Source organism: Lonchura striata, chromosome 9, assembly GCF_046129695.1.
Source record: "Lonchura striata isolate bLonStr1 chromosome 9, bLonStr1.mat, whole genome shotgun sequence".
NCBI classification, from domain to species: Eukaryota; Metazoa; Chordata; class Aves; order Passeriformes; family Estrildidae; genus Lonchura; species Lonchura striata.
The window spans coordinates 19,696,438-19,712,053 of NC_134611.1; the positions used below are offsets into that span (position 1 = coordinate 19,696,438).

Here is a 15,616-nt window from a genome sequence, read left to right on the forward strand (position 1 = left end):
GATAGTCTGCTTCTATAGGATATTGAAGAAGTAGAAATGGTTGGTGGAAAGAGACAACAAAATATACAGTGGAAATTAAATTTAAACTTACGGTCACTTGATTAAAAACAAGCTAGCAAAGCCTTTTAGTTATGGGAAAACTTTTCTTCTCCTTAATTTCCTGTGGGAAGGGAGAAAACAATTTTGTTCATGGTAGCACTTTTTAGCTAGAAATGTTGAGGTTTTTCTAGGAAATTCTTTACCAGATGCAGTAACAAGGCGGATTCAGGAATCTTTTTGTTTCCTGAAACAAAGTGGACTTGTTTGGAGTCTTGGGAACCTGAGAGTAAATGAGTGTATCATGTGCTACAATTCTCCTTTTATTTGTTTGTTCTGACTTTGAATTTGCTTTAACTTTAAATATGCTTTTAAGACAGGAGGGCCAGTTAGTTACAAGACAGACAGTTTTTATCTGTAAGTACAGGAAGAAGTAGGATGTAAATAAACATTAGTGACATACCAATCTGCTGCTTCCTTTTCTGCTAACTTCTATTTAAGCTAGAACAGTTTCTTAGGAAATATCCCAAATATGTGCATTTTGTATTTCAGCATTTATAGTCTGAAATGTGTCAGAAATTCACCAGGCTAATCTCATTCTGACCTCTTTCTATTAGAGCTTTTGTTTAAGACTAATTAAATTATTATAATTGTTAAGAAGAATGATTTATTAAATTAGTTGCTACCCCTGCTGATTTAATGTGGACCTATGACAATTCAGTTGTCATTGTTAATTTTTTTCTTTCGCTGTAACTTGTATAACTGCAAAATAAACTAAGTAGGTTTAATTCTAGAGCTCCAAATCACACTACTGCACTACTTTCAGAACTTCAAGTTTTTACACCGAAAATCTTAGAAGGTAGCAAGAAACAGCTGTGCTTAGAGCAGTTAGGCATGTATTTAGGCTAAAAAATTTTTGTTTGTTTTAGGAGAAAGAATACACCCAGTAGATAGCTAGAAGTGATAGATGGAGCTGAAAGAAATAGTACCAATTACAGATAAAATGCCATCCCTGTTAGAGAACTGGAGACAGAGTTTGGGAGGAAAAAAGGTTATTTGTTAAAATAAAAGCCCTTATGTAGCTGTGCAGCCCTAAGGATCATACTGCAATATCTTTGAATTAAAATCTATGCTTATTAAAATGAAACAAAAATGTGCTATTTTTAAAAAAAGGAGTCTGTCCTGACATTCCATATTGAGAATGAGAAAATTTCTCTTCAAGAACCTCACTTTTCTAGTGTGGCTCTCTTTGGATCTTGGGTATGTCAAAGCCCCATGTTCTGCTGACCCTTCAGGTCCATTTGGTGCCTTGTAAGCCCTGAAAAGGGCTGAAAGAAGTGCATGTTTTCACCATGAGAAATCAAGTATTTTAACATTTCAGCTGCACAGGACTTTGTTCTTCAGTTTGACCCACCTGCTTGCAGATGTTTTCTGCACTGGGGTTGTAAATAGAACATGCAACGACTGGTTTTGAGGGAAGACCACCTATGGCAGGGTGTTGCATGCTCTGCCTGCCAGCCACAGACTGGCATTTGTATCTTTCTTTTTTCCTTACTTCCTTACAGTGTTATCACTTAGAATGAAACTCAAAGCCCAGTTTGTCACTCTTAAAAGGACTTGAAAATTAGCAGTGAAAATACTCTCCACCTACTCTAAGGAATATTCCAGACAGTAGGTTTCAAAAGCTTTGAATAGTTTAAATTCAAATGGAATAAAGAAAATCCAAACCCATTACATGCTGTACAGACTTGTGGTTCTGAGTGTCTTTTAATTGTTTGATTTCTAAGTGTGTGCAGAAATATAATAAAAGTTAACTTCTATGGTTGTTAGTTTAATAAAATCAAACACCAATATATACTATAGTGGATTTAAGAGAGAAAATATCAAATTTATTTGCAGCCTGTCAGAATGTGTCTTATACTGTGTCTAGGTTTATAGTTTTTCACTTTGGTTCTTAAGACTCAGAACATTAAACAGTTTTGATATATAAGGAGACAAATCTGTTTTCAGTTCTTGGAACTGATTTTTGCTAGCTAGAAAAAGGTCTGTCTTTTATGAGACAGTGTTAGTAATGCCACAGAGGAGTTTTTTGTTTTATTACTGCTAATCTCTTCCAAAACAGGAGCTCTTCTCCGAGTATCAGTAACTTGAAAGAAAAGATGAGTTCAGAACACTGAATGTGGTACTTCTTGGTGTAAAGCTCCTGTTACACCATGCTGCCTACAGCCTCACAAAGAGGATTACTCAGGCTCCGTTGTATCTCCTAACCTTTTTGGCAATGATTTTGTGTATTCAAGGCAGAGGTCTGGTAGAGGTGATTTTTAACTTTTGCTTTTATTGCTGTTCTTTCTAAGTCTTCAGCTGGAACCACTTTGTGCTCTGTCACTTTTTTTCCATTATTTCAGTTGTTTAGAGCAGTCATGTCTGCAGTGTTTCCAAGCTTTATCCACATGTTCTCATGGCAGAAGCAAAAAAAAAAAAAAAAAAAAAAAATCACCTTTTTATGAAAGGAATTCTGGAGGCCGTGCCCCAAACCGCAGTGAAGTAATTTCCCATGTAATTAGCTAGTGCAGAGTTGAGAGAAGGGCGAGCCCCGGAGGAAGGAGCAGTAGCTGGCCTGTGCCGGGGACTCTCCTTGCCCTGCCTTTGCCTTTGTGCTCTCCTGCTGAACTCGCCTCCTGGGCGAGAAGGTCTTGTGGCAGCCAAGGTAGGCGAGACCACTGTGAAAACAGCGTGGAGATCGAGAGTATGCCTTCCATAGAGCTTCCTAGAAAGAAAAGAAATCCATTCAGTGGAAAAAAATCACCTCTGCTGCTGCTTTGTGATTCTCCTGTTCTGGGCAGGTGACAGGCAGTTGGGCCCTAGGAGTTAGCAGGGTCCTTTTTTATCAATCTCTTCACATTAGCACAAATGGCTAATGCTGTTCATGTGCACACTGTTCCTGTTTAAATGTCAAAGGTAGCAATTCCAGGGCAAGCAGTCATGCTGTGACTCGGTGTAGGTAAAGCACTGGGAGCCATTAAAGATGGGAATTTGTAGCTCACTTCCAAGTGAGGCACTGCAGGGCTTTGATATCTGGGGTGTGTTACTGGTCGGTGTCCTTCAGCACTCTGTACAGCAGCTGCAGCCCTGGGAGGTATGTGGGGGCAGGCTCAGAAACCTCTCAGGAAGGAGGTCCTTGTGGAGCTGGGAGGGACTGTAAGACCTCAGAAACTTATAATGAGGGAGGAGTATTTGACATTCATTTGCCCACTGGAAAATAAAGAAAGTGAGAACTGGAGGCTCCTTCTGCTGGTTCCCTGAGAAACTCAGCCCTAACTTTTAACTTCTGGCAGCTGTGCCAAGAGCACCAAGATGAGTGCTGCTGTGAGATAAAGTCCTTTCCTCTCTGGCTGCCTCCACCAGATCGCAGGGTTGGTATGCAGGACTGGTAAAGCTTCTGGGAGGAGTGTGGGAGGGCAGGGGCTGGATATCTCCCTGTGTTGGAGGAGACACTTTGATCATGAGCTCCGTGGTAGTAAAGACAAGTGCTAGCCTTTCCCACTGACTGAGATGTGGCAGTTGCTTGTACTGGTGTGGGGAAGAAGGGGTGCTAGTGCATGACTTTTACTATATAGGCAATTGCTGGTATTTGAATTCTGTGTGTAGAAGAGTCGGTTATCCAGAAATAATTAAATTATCACGCTATAGATATGTTGCCTCTGACACTGTCTTTACAATGTGTAAGGTGCAGGTCTGTATGAACTGTTATGCTGCAAGTTAAAAATAATAAATCTAGTGCATTTTGTTACTGCCTGCTTTGATCTCCTTGGGCTCTGCTAAGCTGTTCTTGTCCCCAGCAAAGGGAGACAGACTCTGTTGGATAGTGTGCATACTATCTCCTTCCCAGCTGCATGTGTGCACACAAGCTAGATATTTTTCTTTAGAAATGGCAACTTTGGGTCACACGTTCAGCAGTCAAAATGATGATTTTACCACATCCTGCTTGTGCAGAAAGCTTATTTTTTTTAAAGCTGATAAGTTGATTCCTCCATATTTTGTCAAAACAAAAAGCAAAGCAAGTTATTTAAAGCTGCAGAGAGGTTTGGATTCTCCCGTGGTCAGTTTGCTGCTTTGTGTCACATGCATAAGATTAAGACAAAGTGAAAGCCTTGCAGTAAGCTCCTGTCCTACGTGTACTAACTGGCTTCCTGTGATCATTAGGATGTGAGGATCATCTGAAAAAATGTTTTCCCTATTACATTAAGAAAGATCTGTGGGGTTTGTTCTTGGTTAGCTGGGTTAAATCAGTTGGGGAGAAAAATGTACCAATATTTGATCCAATGGTTTGGGAAATGGAAATGGCTTGATTTGGAAGGTTCCTAAAAATAGCGTCTAGTTCCAGCCGTGGGCAGGGATGCCACTCACTAGATCAGGTTGCTCAAGTCCCCATCCAGCTGTTTTTTACTTTAAAACATCCAAGTATATTAAAAAGGATTGTGCCAAATGTTCACATAGTGGCTGCAAGGCTTACACTTGTGCTGTAGTGATACTTAAAAGGGAAAGGAGCCAATCAATCTAATAAGATATATGGATGCTCAGTAGGAAGGAGTGAAAGATACTGTGTTGTGCTAGATGAACAGAAATGAGAGACCTTGCTGATGATGTAACAAGACCTAAAATGTGCTGTCCAAGTCATGAGCAGAGCATAAAGTATTTAGAAAAATGCTATTTTGTTTAAATGCAAGGTAATATGAAATACTGTTAGTAGTGAATTTTTTGTGCTCAGACTCAAGCAGTCATTTTTACAGAATTGGATTTTGTGCTCTGTAGTCTATTGTTGCTCTTTCCTTTTATTAATACATATTAGCTACAGTATTATACCTTTCAGATATTTCATTTGCAGAGAGCAGGCTTCAGTGCTGTGAAGTGGCAAAGATATGTAAACATGATGTGGTCTGAAGTGCAAAGCCTTCTGTTTTGCTAAAATACTTCATTGTTTTAGTCATGTCCTTTGGAAGAACTGTTAAGTGGCATGATGGACAATATGTGACAGGCAACAAAACATAAGAAAAAGCAAGACCTTCTGAGGTTGTGTACATCATGCTGGGATGTTTTTAAATGGTAAAATTAATGTCCCCAGTCAACAACAGTGATTTTGTCTTTGTTCTCTTGTAGGAATGTTTACCCTTGCAGAAGTTGCATCGCTCAGTGACATCCAGCCAACTTACCGTATCTTGAAACCATGGTGGGATGTATTTATGGATTATCTCGCTGTTGTTATGTTAATGGTTGCCATCTTTGCTGGAACTATGCAGCTGACAAAAGACCAAGTGGTCTGCTTGCCAGTTTTGCAGTCTACTGTAAATTCAAAAGCTCAGCCTGATACAGCAGGGAAGGCTGACTTCACCACTGTTGAAACAACCACTGGTCAAGAAGAAGCGTCAGTGAGAACTGTTTCCTTTGCCCCTGTAACTGTAACACCTGACATTCTTCAGAGCAGAGCTACCTCTTCTCAGTATCAACCCACTGAATCAGACCAGGAGCTGAAGAAGGAGCAGAAAGATTCCTCAGGCCGTAAAACAAATTTGGATTTTCAGCAGTACGTATTTATTAACCAGATGTGCTATCATTTGGCTCTTCCTTGGTACTCAAAGTATTTTCCCTATCTTGTTCTCATCCATACTATCATTTTAATAGTCAGTAGTAATTTTTGGTTCAAGTATCCCAAGACTTGCTCAAAAATTGAGCATTTTGTGTCTATACTGGGGAAGTGCTTTGAATCTCCTTGGACTACAAAAGCGTTGTCTGAAACGGCATGTGAGGACTCTGAGGAGAACAAACAGAGGTTAACTGGTGCCCAGTCCCTGCCCAAGTATGTTTCCACTAGCAGTGATGAAGGAAGCCCAAGTGCTAGCACTCCCATGATAACCAAATCTGGCTTCAAGTTTTCAGCCGACAAGCCGATGATTGAGATTCCCAGTGTCACAATTTTAGATAAGAAAGATGGAGAACAAGCCAAGGCGCTGTTTGAGAAAGTCCGTAAGTTCCGGGCTCACGTGGAAGACAGCGATCTGATTTACAAGCTCTATGTTGGCCAGACTGTCATCAAGACTGTCAAGTTCATATTTATTCTTTGCTATACTGCAAACTTTGTCAACACCATCAGTTTTGAGCACATCTGCAACCCGAAAGTGGAACACCTGATTGGCTACACACAGTTTGAATGTACACACAATATGGCTTATATGTTGAAGAAGCTGCTTATCAGCTATATTTCCCTCATCTGTGTCTATGGTTTTATCTGCCTCTACACGCTCTTCTGGCTGTTCCGGATACCTTTAAAAGAATACTCTTTTGAAAAGGTCAGAGAAGAGAGTAGCTTCAGCGATATCCCAGATGTCAAAAATGATTTTGCGTTTCTCTTGCACATGGTAGATCAGTATGACCAGCTGTATTCGAAGCGATTTGGTGTCTTTTTGTCAGAGGTAAGCGAGAACAAACTGCGCGGGATTAGTTTAAACCACGAATGGACTTATGAAAAGCTTCGGCAGCACGTCTCCCGCAATGCCCAGGACAAGCAAGAGCTGCATCTCTTCATGCTGTCGGGAGTCCCCGATGCAGTGTTTGATCTGACGGATCTGGATGTGTTGAAACTGGAGCTGATTCCTGAAGCGAAAATAACAGCCAAAATTTCCCAGATGACAAATCTTCAGGAGCTTCATCTGTACCACTGCCCTGCAAAGGTCGAGCAGACTGCCTTCAGCTTCCTCCGGGACCACTTGAGATGCCTTCATGTGAAATTCACAGATGTTGCAGAAATTCCTGCGTGGGTGTATTTGCTCAAAACCCTCCGTGAATTGTATTTGATAGGCAACTTGAACTCTGAAAATAATAAAATGATAGGGCTTGAATCTCTCAGAGAGTTGAGACACCTTAAAATTCTCCACGTGAAGAGCAATTTGACCAAAATTCCCCCCAATATTACAGATGTAGCACCACATCTGACAAAACTAGTCATTCATAATGATGGCACTAAGCTTGTGGTACTCAATAGCCTTAAGAAAATGACAAATGTTGCAGAGTTGGAACTGCAGAACTGTGAACTGGAGAGAATTCCCCATGCTATCTTCAGTCTCTCTAACTTACAGGAACTGGATTTAAAGTCAAATAGCATACGCACAATTGAAGAAATTATCAGTTTCCAGCATTTAAAAAGATTGACTTGTTTAAAGCTGTGGCACAATAAAATAGTCAGCATTCCTTCATCCATTACTCACATAAAGAATTTGGAGTCTCTTTATCTCTCCAATAACAAACTTGAAACCTTACCTGCCGCAGTGTTCAGTTTACAGAAACTTCGGTGTTTGGATGTAAGCTACAACTCAATTGCGGTGATTCCAGTGGAAATAGGTTTGCTTCAGAATCTTCAGCATTTTCACATCACAGGAAACAAAGTCGACGTTTTGCCAAAACAGTTGTTTAAATGTGTTAAATTGAGGACTTTGAGTCTGGGACAAAACTGTATTACCTCAATCCCAGATAAAGTAAGTCAGCTGTTGCAGCTGACTTACCTGGAACTGAAGGGAAACTGCTTGGACCGTCTGCCAGCTACGCTGGGGCAGTGTCAGCTTCTCAGGAAAAGCGGGCTTGTAGTGGAAGATCACCTCTTTGACACTTTACCCTCAGAAGTTAAAGAGATGTTAAATCAAGACACAGGCATTCCCTTTGCTAATGGTATTTAGACTGAGGCAAAATGTTCTGGTAGCTGACTTCCAAGTGGCACATGATAAAAAGTATGGCAACTGTGAGATCATGTGTTTTAGGAAGCAGAATTCCTTGAAAGGCAGAATTGCTAGCAGGATTAGAAGTGCAACTGAGTGTTCAATGTTTGCAGTGTTTTAAAAGTTCATTTCCAAAATTTTTGAGAGGATAAAGAACCTTAATAATCTCAATTCTTTTTTCCTTAAATTGTTTGTAACTTGGATGCTGCCGCTTTTGAATGTTTACAAATTTGCTTGCCTGCTTAAAGTAAATGATTAAATTGATGACCTTTTCTTACTATGCAAGTTATTCCTTAAGGTCTGGTTTTACTTTAGTGCATTATGGGGAGACAAACCAAGGCTAAATGTTGTATGTGGTATGGGCCTAACAGCACTGGAAACACAGGTTGAATTGTGTTGTTGGTATTTAGCTGTCCTCGGCAAATAAAACCAGTTTGGCTGTGTTTTGAACTGCACCAGAACCACCATTTTCCTGCATTAAGGTATGAGGTTTCATAGAATCATTTAGGTTGGCAAAAACTTGTAAGATCATCAAGTCCAACCATTAGCCTAACACTGCCAGGTCCTCCATGTCCCTAATCCCATGTCTGTGCTTTTGTTGAATGCCTCTGGGGATGGTGATTCCACCACTTCCCTGGGTAGCCTATTCCAATGTTTGACCACTCTTTCAGTGGAAAAAAAATTTCCTAATGGCTTATCCTAGCACAGCTTGTGTCTTTTTGTGCTATTGCTTGTTAACTGGGAGAAAAGACTGACTCCCGCCTCACTACACCATCCTTTCAGGTAGTTGTAGGGAGTGGTAAGGGTCCCACCTGAGTCTCATTTTCTCCAGGCTCAACATCCCCAGCATCCTCAGCCAGTCCTAACAGGACTTGTGTTCCAGACCCTTCACCAGCTCCACTGCCCTTCTCTGGACATTGCAGTACTTCAGTGTTTTGCATCAGGCCAAGTGTGTTTGCCTTCATTCTTCTCCTCAAGGCCTTATGTTTTTGGGTGAGATTCCTTCTGTGGTCTGGTGGGCTAGTCCTTCACCCTGGCAAAGGCCGGTCACCTTCCTGCAGCTGGTCTCCCCCCCCAGCCTCCATAATGCTTCTCTGTCCCATGCATCAGTGGGAGGCAAAAGGGAAAATGTTTCCACGTGGCTTTCGAGTTGGAGATAGTTTTGATGTTTGAACTCTTTTGGAAGGTGACTTTGAAAGCCATTAAACACCAAGTGACTTTACTGTTCATGTTTTGCTCTTCTGAGTTTTTATCTGGAAAACTCAAGGCGTTTTATGAGTTGGTGATTGTTCTGTTTCACAACCCTTGCTTAGGATGTGGGGTGTCATCTCTATTTACTAGACTAATAACTAGACATAAGATCTGCTTTTTCACTCAACCATGATTAAGTTTTATCATCTGTTGTGGTGTCTTCCACACCTGGACTTTACCATACCCCAGCCCAACTAATCTAATGTCTTTGAAGACTTACTCACTGTTAGAAATCCTAACTGTGTGCCAGATAAGTCATCCAATAAAGAGAAAAGCAGACAGCAGTGAGCTTGGGTTTGGTTTGTGTTGTTTTTTGTTCTGGGGTTTTTTTTGGCCTTTTTGGTGGTGTTTTTTTAACTGAGTTTGCATTGCCAGAACCATTAGACAGATATAATCCATTAAATCTGCAAAATCATCAGTTGTAATTCTCAGTCATTTACATTCCATGTGTGCAGAAAAGAAGTACTATGCTGGGAGATGATTGCATGATTACTCATGGCTTAAACACAATTCCCTATTGTAGTGTGGTCAGGACTGAACTAGTCTGTAGTTCAAGGAACTGTTCTTCTCACACAGAAATCCTCATGCACAGTGATTTCTACTGTAACTTCACCAGAGCTGCCCTGACTTACACCACTATTAACGAGCAGATAGTTTAGGCCTAGAGGCATTGAGCAGGCAGAAACATTTCAAATACTGCTCTTAGAAGTCTTGCATATTTTATTGTTAATAATTTACTGTTAGTCATGCTGGGAGGACTGTTCTCCCAGCTACTGTAGGTAGCAGTCTCTGAATACATAGCTGCACCAAATGTTTATGTATCTCAGAAGACCAGTTTATGGACAGTGGTTTTCCTATTTCTCATGGGGATACAGTCTGTTTTCCAGTTGCAGCAGGTAGTAAATTTGGGATGTTGACAGTTTTGCAACACCAAGTCACAGGTTAGGCAGAGTACTTGGAGTTACTGATCTGTTCTCCACTGGGAAACTTAGTGTAAATCCTCAGATTCTTTTTTAAAGTAGAAGTTAAGGCTGCAGCAGACTTTTATTTTTTTCAAGAAACTCCTTCATTTGTTTATTTTTTGCACATAGATCACTTTAAAACTGCTGGACTATTGACTCTTTAGAAAAACTGTGGACTATACTATTGGTGTATGCTTTGTATTTGCTGTTGAGTGTCATTTCAGTTTCCAAGAAATTGTATGTAGGAGGGAGGAAGAGTTGGAGGATGACAAAATGATTAAAATGTTTCGAAAAATAGTTATATTTTTAATATTTTTCCCCTTTTTTAATAGCAGAGTTGCACAGAATGTGGCTGTGTATTGATCTAGTTTTTAAAAGGTGTTTTTGGTGTTTCTGATTCTCCTGCTGGCCCTCCTGATGTTCAAAAAATAAACCTATGTCTAATTCATATGACTATGGTATACTCAGAAATTAAACCCATGTCCACTTAATGAGTATGGTATACATAACTGTTTTGACTAGTTAGTAGCCAACTGTACGTCTTTAAACAATTCCCTCCAAAATAAGTGTATGTTAAAATTATCATACTTCTAATGCTTGCTTAGCATAAACTCCATTCTTGTTTTTAGGAAATCTTTCTCAGAGTGGGGAGGAACTTCCGAGCACCCCCATGTCACCTCCCCCCAGTCCTTCCTCCTCTTTGTGACTGTTTATAATGTTCCTGTTTCCTGCGTGTCAACTGACACAGTTTTGCTTTAAAGTCTTGGAAGTTCATCTCTTTTCCATGTAAGGCATGTGAAATATATTTTGCATTTCTATTTGATTTAATAAATAAGATGTTTATATCTTCCTCTAATCTATCTTTTTTAATGGGTGAAAAATGTGTTTGCGTAGTAAAAGCTCTGATTTCAAGTACCTCATGCTGAACTTGTTCTGTGGTGCCTGTACTCTAAGAAGTATGAAGAGGTATGAGTTGCTGCTCCCAGTAAATCCTTTAGGTATCTTTCTATCTAGAAAACAGTACTTCAGATTTTTTTTTTCATGTGCACAATCTGTATGACCTACCACTGTTTTTATTTGGATAATCAAATTCTGCAGAACACATGTATGGCCCTGGAGAAAAAACCTGTGTTTGTTCAAATGAGAGGAAGTAAGAAATTGCCCATTCTGTTTGCTTCTGTCACTGTAGCTTGTTTTGGTGAAGATCCTTTAGTTTTCCAATAAATTGACCTTTTCGAAACTGCTTCCAATGATGCAAACTGAATGATGGCATTTCTGGGCCGGCATCAAGCCTCTTGGTGTAAGGGAAGATGCTGACACTCGTGAAAGGCTCTTTGCTGCTACATTAATGGCTTTGCAGTCCTGAGCCGCCCTCTCTGGTAGCAAAGCAGGATGCCTGGGCACTGTACATCATGTCTGACTATGGGGGGTTCTGCTTTGTGGGCTGCATTTTTAATAAAAATCTTCCAGAAATAGCTGTATATTGTGTTTCCATGAATGTGCAGAGAAATTGGTGTATGGTTATATGAAGGCAGTGGGTTACAGTGTGATTCCTTTATTTAAAGTCAAGTTAAACAAAGCAGGTGCTTCTATAGCTATGGTGTTGACTGTCATTCTCCTTTCTTACAGGATCTGGCTTTCAGACTTCTCAGTTCTCAAGACAGGGAGTTGAGAGGAAACCTGACAATCCCACTTGTAGCTTCTGCAGCTTGTTGTGAACATGAAAATGGGGTTTATGTTGAGTCTTTGGGTTGTGACCCTGTACGGTTGCTAAACATGAGAACTGAAGTCTCAGATTTGCTGAGGGATCTTGGTATTGATAGCAGAGCCGTGGGGCACAGTGGCACTGGGCTGAGAGGAGCAGAGCCGTGGGGCACAGTGGCACTGGGCTGAGGGGAGCAGAGCCGTGGGGCACAGTGGCACTGGGCTGAGGGGAGCAGAGCCGTGGGGCACAGTGGCACTGGGCTGAGGGGAGCAGAGCCGTGGGGCACAGTGGCACTGGGCTGAGGGGAGCAGAGCCGTGGGGCACAGTGGCACTGGGCTGAGGAGAGCTCATCTGGGCAGCTGTCACCAGTGTGATGGGATTGTTTTCTATGCATCAGCTGGCCTCAAACCACGATGGACCATGGCACTGCTTTTCAGTCCAAAGCAAGGAGGGAGGCTAAGCCTGTGACTTGACATCTACTTTACAGTTTGGTGCAACCTTCTCCTCACCTGGGGTAAAAGATATTGAAAACACTTAACATTTACTGTCTATAAGATGTGGATTAGTTAAGGGAGATAAAATGCCTGAATGATTGTGAAAAACACAAATCATGCAGAAATTATGTCATGTAGAAGGATTCAAGAGGCAGAGGCAGTCTCATCATTAGCTGCATGGCAGAGCCAGTATGTTTCTAATGTGTGATCCCAGCACAATTTGATGTAGATGGCAAATCATCATCGGTCTGGGCAGGACTAGAAGATACCTCAAGACATCTTTAAGCTTGCCACCCTGCCTCATGCAGAAATAAGGTTCCCTAACTCATTACTGCCAGATGTTTGTCAATATTAGAATGGGTTAGACAGCAATGGAAATTCCACCCTCTCTAGGCAAGCTGTTTACTTAATCATCTCTGTGTTGAAGCACAGCAAGAGAACTGCTAATGCTCTGTTAAGCCAAACCAAATGGTTAGAAATATATTGACCTATTAACTTGCAGAAGTACAGACAAACAGGCTATGTGGATATGTTGCATCCCAAGCAGTTTGGGCAGACTGAAGTTTAGGATTCCTTTGAAAAAAGCCCTGAGGGACAGCTTGCATCAGTTCAGCTACAGATACAGTGCAAACAGTTGTGTTCTCCAGTGACAGCAGGGCAGACCACGGTGTGGTGCATCCATGACTGGACTGCCTTGTCTTAGGCTAGATTGATATCCTTGCCCTTGCAAAGCCTGGGTGCTTTGTTTCTTCGGAATGGCATTTAAATAAAGTTTCTTGAGCAAGTTTGCTGTAGGAACATGCAAGTTGATCCTTAAGATTAACAAATTTGAAAGATTTGAGACTAATTCTGTAGTGATTTTGTCCCTGTGCCTCCCTCTGTGAATTGATGAAATTACTGCACAAACTAATGATTAGCTTACAGTGTTACCCAAACGGTTGGCATTTCAGCACTACAGAAGAGTTCCCAGTTCAGGCTGTCTGCTTGTGCTTATACTGCATGTTCAGCACTTAAACCAAAGGCATCAAACATTGAGGTTGCAAAACCCTGTGGGTTTATGCTGTTACCAATTTCCCAGGACAGCAAATCATTCCCCATGCTGCTCAAGGGAGGGTACACTGTGTCACTGAGTACAGTTGTTTCTGTAGCAAAGATGAGGCTTTAGAATTAAGCTCAGAAACAGATTTAACAAGCTGATTACAAACACATACTCATTTCATGATAAAAGTCATGAGAGATGTCATTTCTGGCTGAGATGCTGAAAATAGTTCCTTTAAGTCAGCCAGGCATGGGTGCAGAAGTGGCAGCTCTAATGCTGCACATCAACACAATACAACTCGAGTGAGGATCTTTAATACCACACACCCTGGAGTTTGGCCAGGCTGCATCTCTCTCCCTTCCCTGAAGAGAACAGCCCCTAAGCACTTTTACAATTACTATCACTGGGACCTTTGTTCTGTCTTGCCTCCAACAGCACATAGCCCCTTGATGCTGGAGGTAACACGGGGTTATTGGTTTAATGATGACTGTTTGGGAAGAAAGCCATCTTCTAAATTAACACCACAGTTGCTTGCAGGAAGTCTTCCAGCACAGAGCAGGTCTGTTCCCATGAAATGAACATGCTGTGCCCACAAACAATAAAATTTCAAGTTAGGACTGGGTTGTGTAGACTATTAGGAATAAATGCATGGACATGTTGCTGTTCTGCTAAACAGTTCTGGGTATTTTTGCTGCTTCGCGTGGTTTGTAAAAATGGATTTTAAAACCATTTTCCCTAACACCATGCTGCAGCAACTCTGGAGTGAATGTTGCTGGCCTGGGGAAGGCAGGCTTACTCCTGAGGGTGTTGCTGGAGGTGCTGTGGCAGAGCTGAGGTGGGAGAAGGTCTGGGTGTTGTGGCTGTTGCCAGCATCCCGTGGAGGGTTCACTCTTGGGAAGCCAGATTTACCTCACTCCTCCTGAGGCATCTATGGGAGATGCCACACAAGAAAGAGTGTGCCCTTAACTACACAACAAAGGGAATACTGGTGAATGAAACACACAATGTTTCTGAAAAATGGGGGTTGTGATAATAGGAGGAAATGCAGAATGAGTAGGACTAAATGCTCCTGAGAGGAGGTAGAGCCCCCACCTCTGGCTTGAAATTCCAGAAGTTTTAGAAAGATAGTGTAAAATCTGGAATGCATGTTGCAAGTGCTCCTGCCTTGAGCCAAGTTCAGATTCTCAGAGCAGTGGATGACTTTGCCTTTTTTTTTTTCTATTTTGTTTCTTGATATGTGTCCCCTCTGCCTCTCGGAGCAGGCCTCAGGGTGCCCGTGCAGCTCCCACACGCTGTCCTCGCCCTCCTGCCGCCCTGCAATGTCCGTGATAAACCCGCCTGGAGCCCGGCCCTGCCTGCTGCTGGGGGAGCCCCGGCACGATGAGGGCCAGAGCCTAATCTGGGAGCGGCAGCTTCCCCCAGGGGCTGTCCCTGCGATACCGGCCGGGCCGGGCCGGGCTCCCGCTCCAGGGCTGCTGCCCGCGAGTGCTCACACGGCTGGGGAGCACGCTGCTCCCGCAGCCCTCCTGCAGGAAAGAGTCGCCGGAACATCCTTAAATTGCCATTTCCATAGGATCCCCATGGCTCCTGCAGTTTTGTGTCTCAAGAGCCTCCCGTATTTTTGTTGGAAATTGGGTTGTGTGTTTCTAACCCTGTTCAGGGAGGATGCAGACAACATCTGATGGTTGTCGCAGCCTGTGCTGCAGTGAGTGCTTCTCCTCCACCCTTCTTACTTTTCCTTGTCCTGGGTTAAACCTGTTCCTTCAGTAGCTTGTAACTCCTGTTTCTCTCCTCTCAATCCTCTCAGTTTACCAAGATGGATAAAAGCAGGGTTGTCTGTAATGGGATGTGGGACGTGGGCTGAGGCCTCCCAGTGTGCAGCCCTGACCCTGAGGATGGATACACAGCCAGGAGACTCCCCAGGAGCGACTGTCACCCAGTGCCTGGTTTGCCCAGCACTGCACCTGGCCACGACCTCCTGGTGCCCCCCACAGAAAGGGAATTCGGAGGTCATTTTGCAAGGTATCTTTGGTCTGGTGGCTGGGCAGGGCAGAACGTTGCACAGGGTCTGCTGCCCTCGTTTGCTGTTTGGCTTTTCTGAGGTCCAGGGGATACATCTGAAGGCAGTGGTTGGTCTCCAAGCTCTCCAGGCTATTACCTATAATGACAGCTTTATTGTGGAGTTCTTCCCATGCTGTAGCTACAAGAATATCCTGTGGATGTAAAATGCTGGCAAGTGGAGGCTCTTGAGTATGTACCCAGGTCTGTAGGGCTGTAATGCACAGCAGAGCTGGAAACCAGGTGCCTTTCTGGACCTCAGCTTTTAAGCTATTGTGAAATGCTTTTAACAAAAAGCAAAGGCCAGC

The 15,616-nt window shown here is 42.5% G+C and overlaps 1 protein-coding gene across 7 annotated transcripts in view; it reads left to right on the top strand.

Annotated features, from left to right (window-relative positions):
• Window positions 1-10,868, top strand: part of LRRC8D (leucine rich repeat containing 8 VRAC subunit D) — a 51,678-nt gene extending 40,810 nt beyond the window's left edge. For all 7 annotated transcript variants that reach the window (XM_021526520.3, XM_021526469.2, XM_021526514.3 and 4 more), the window contains one exon: window positions 5,194-10,868. In XM_021526520.3, coding sequence (XP_021382195.1) covers window positions 5,196-7,760 — 2,565 coding nt within the window. In that variant the 5' untranslated portion in view covers window positions 5,194-5,195 and the 3' untranslated portion in view covers window positions 7,761-10,868. The remainder of the gene's footprint in view (window positions 1-5,193) is intronic.
• The last annotated feature ends 4,748 nt before the right edge of the window (window positions 10,869-15,616 follow it).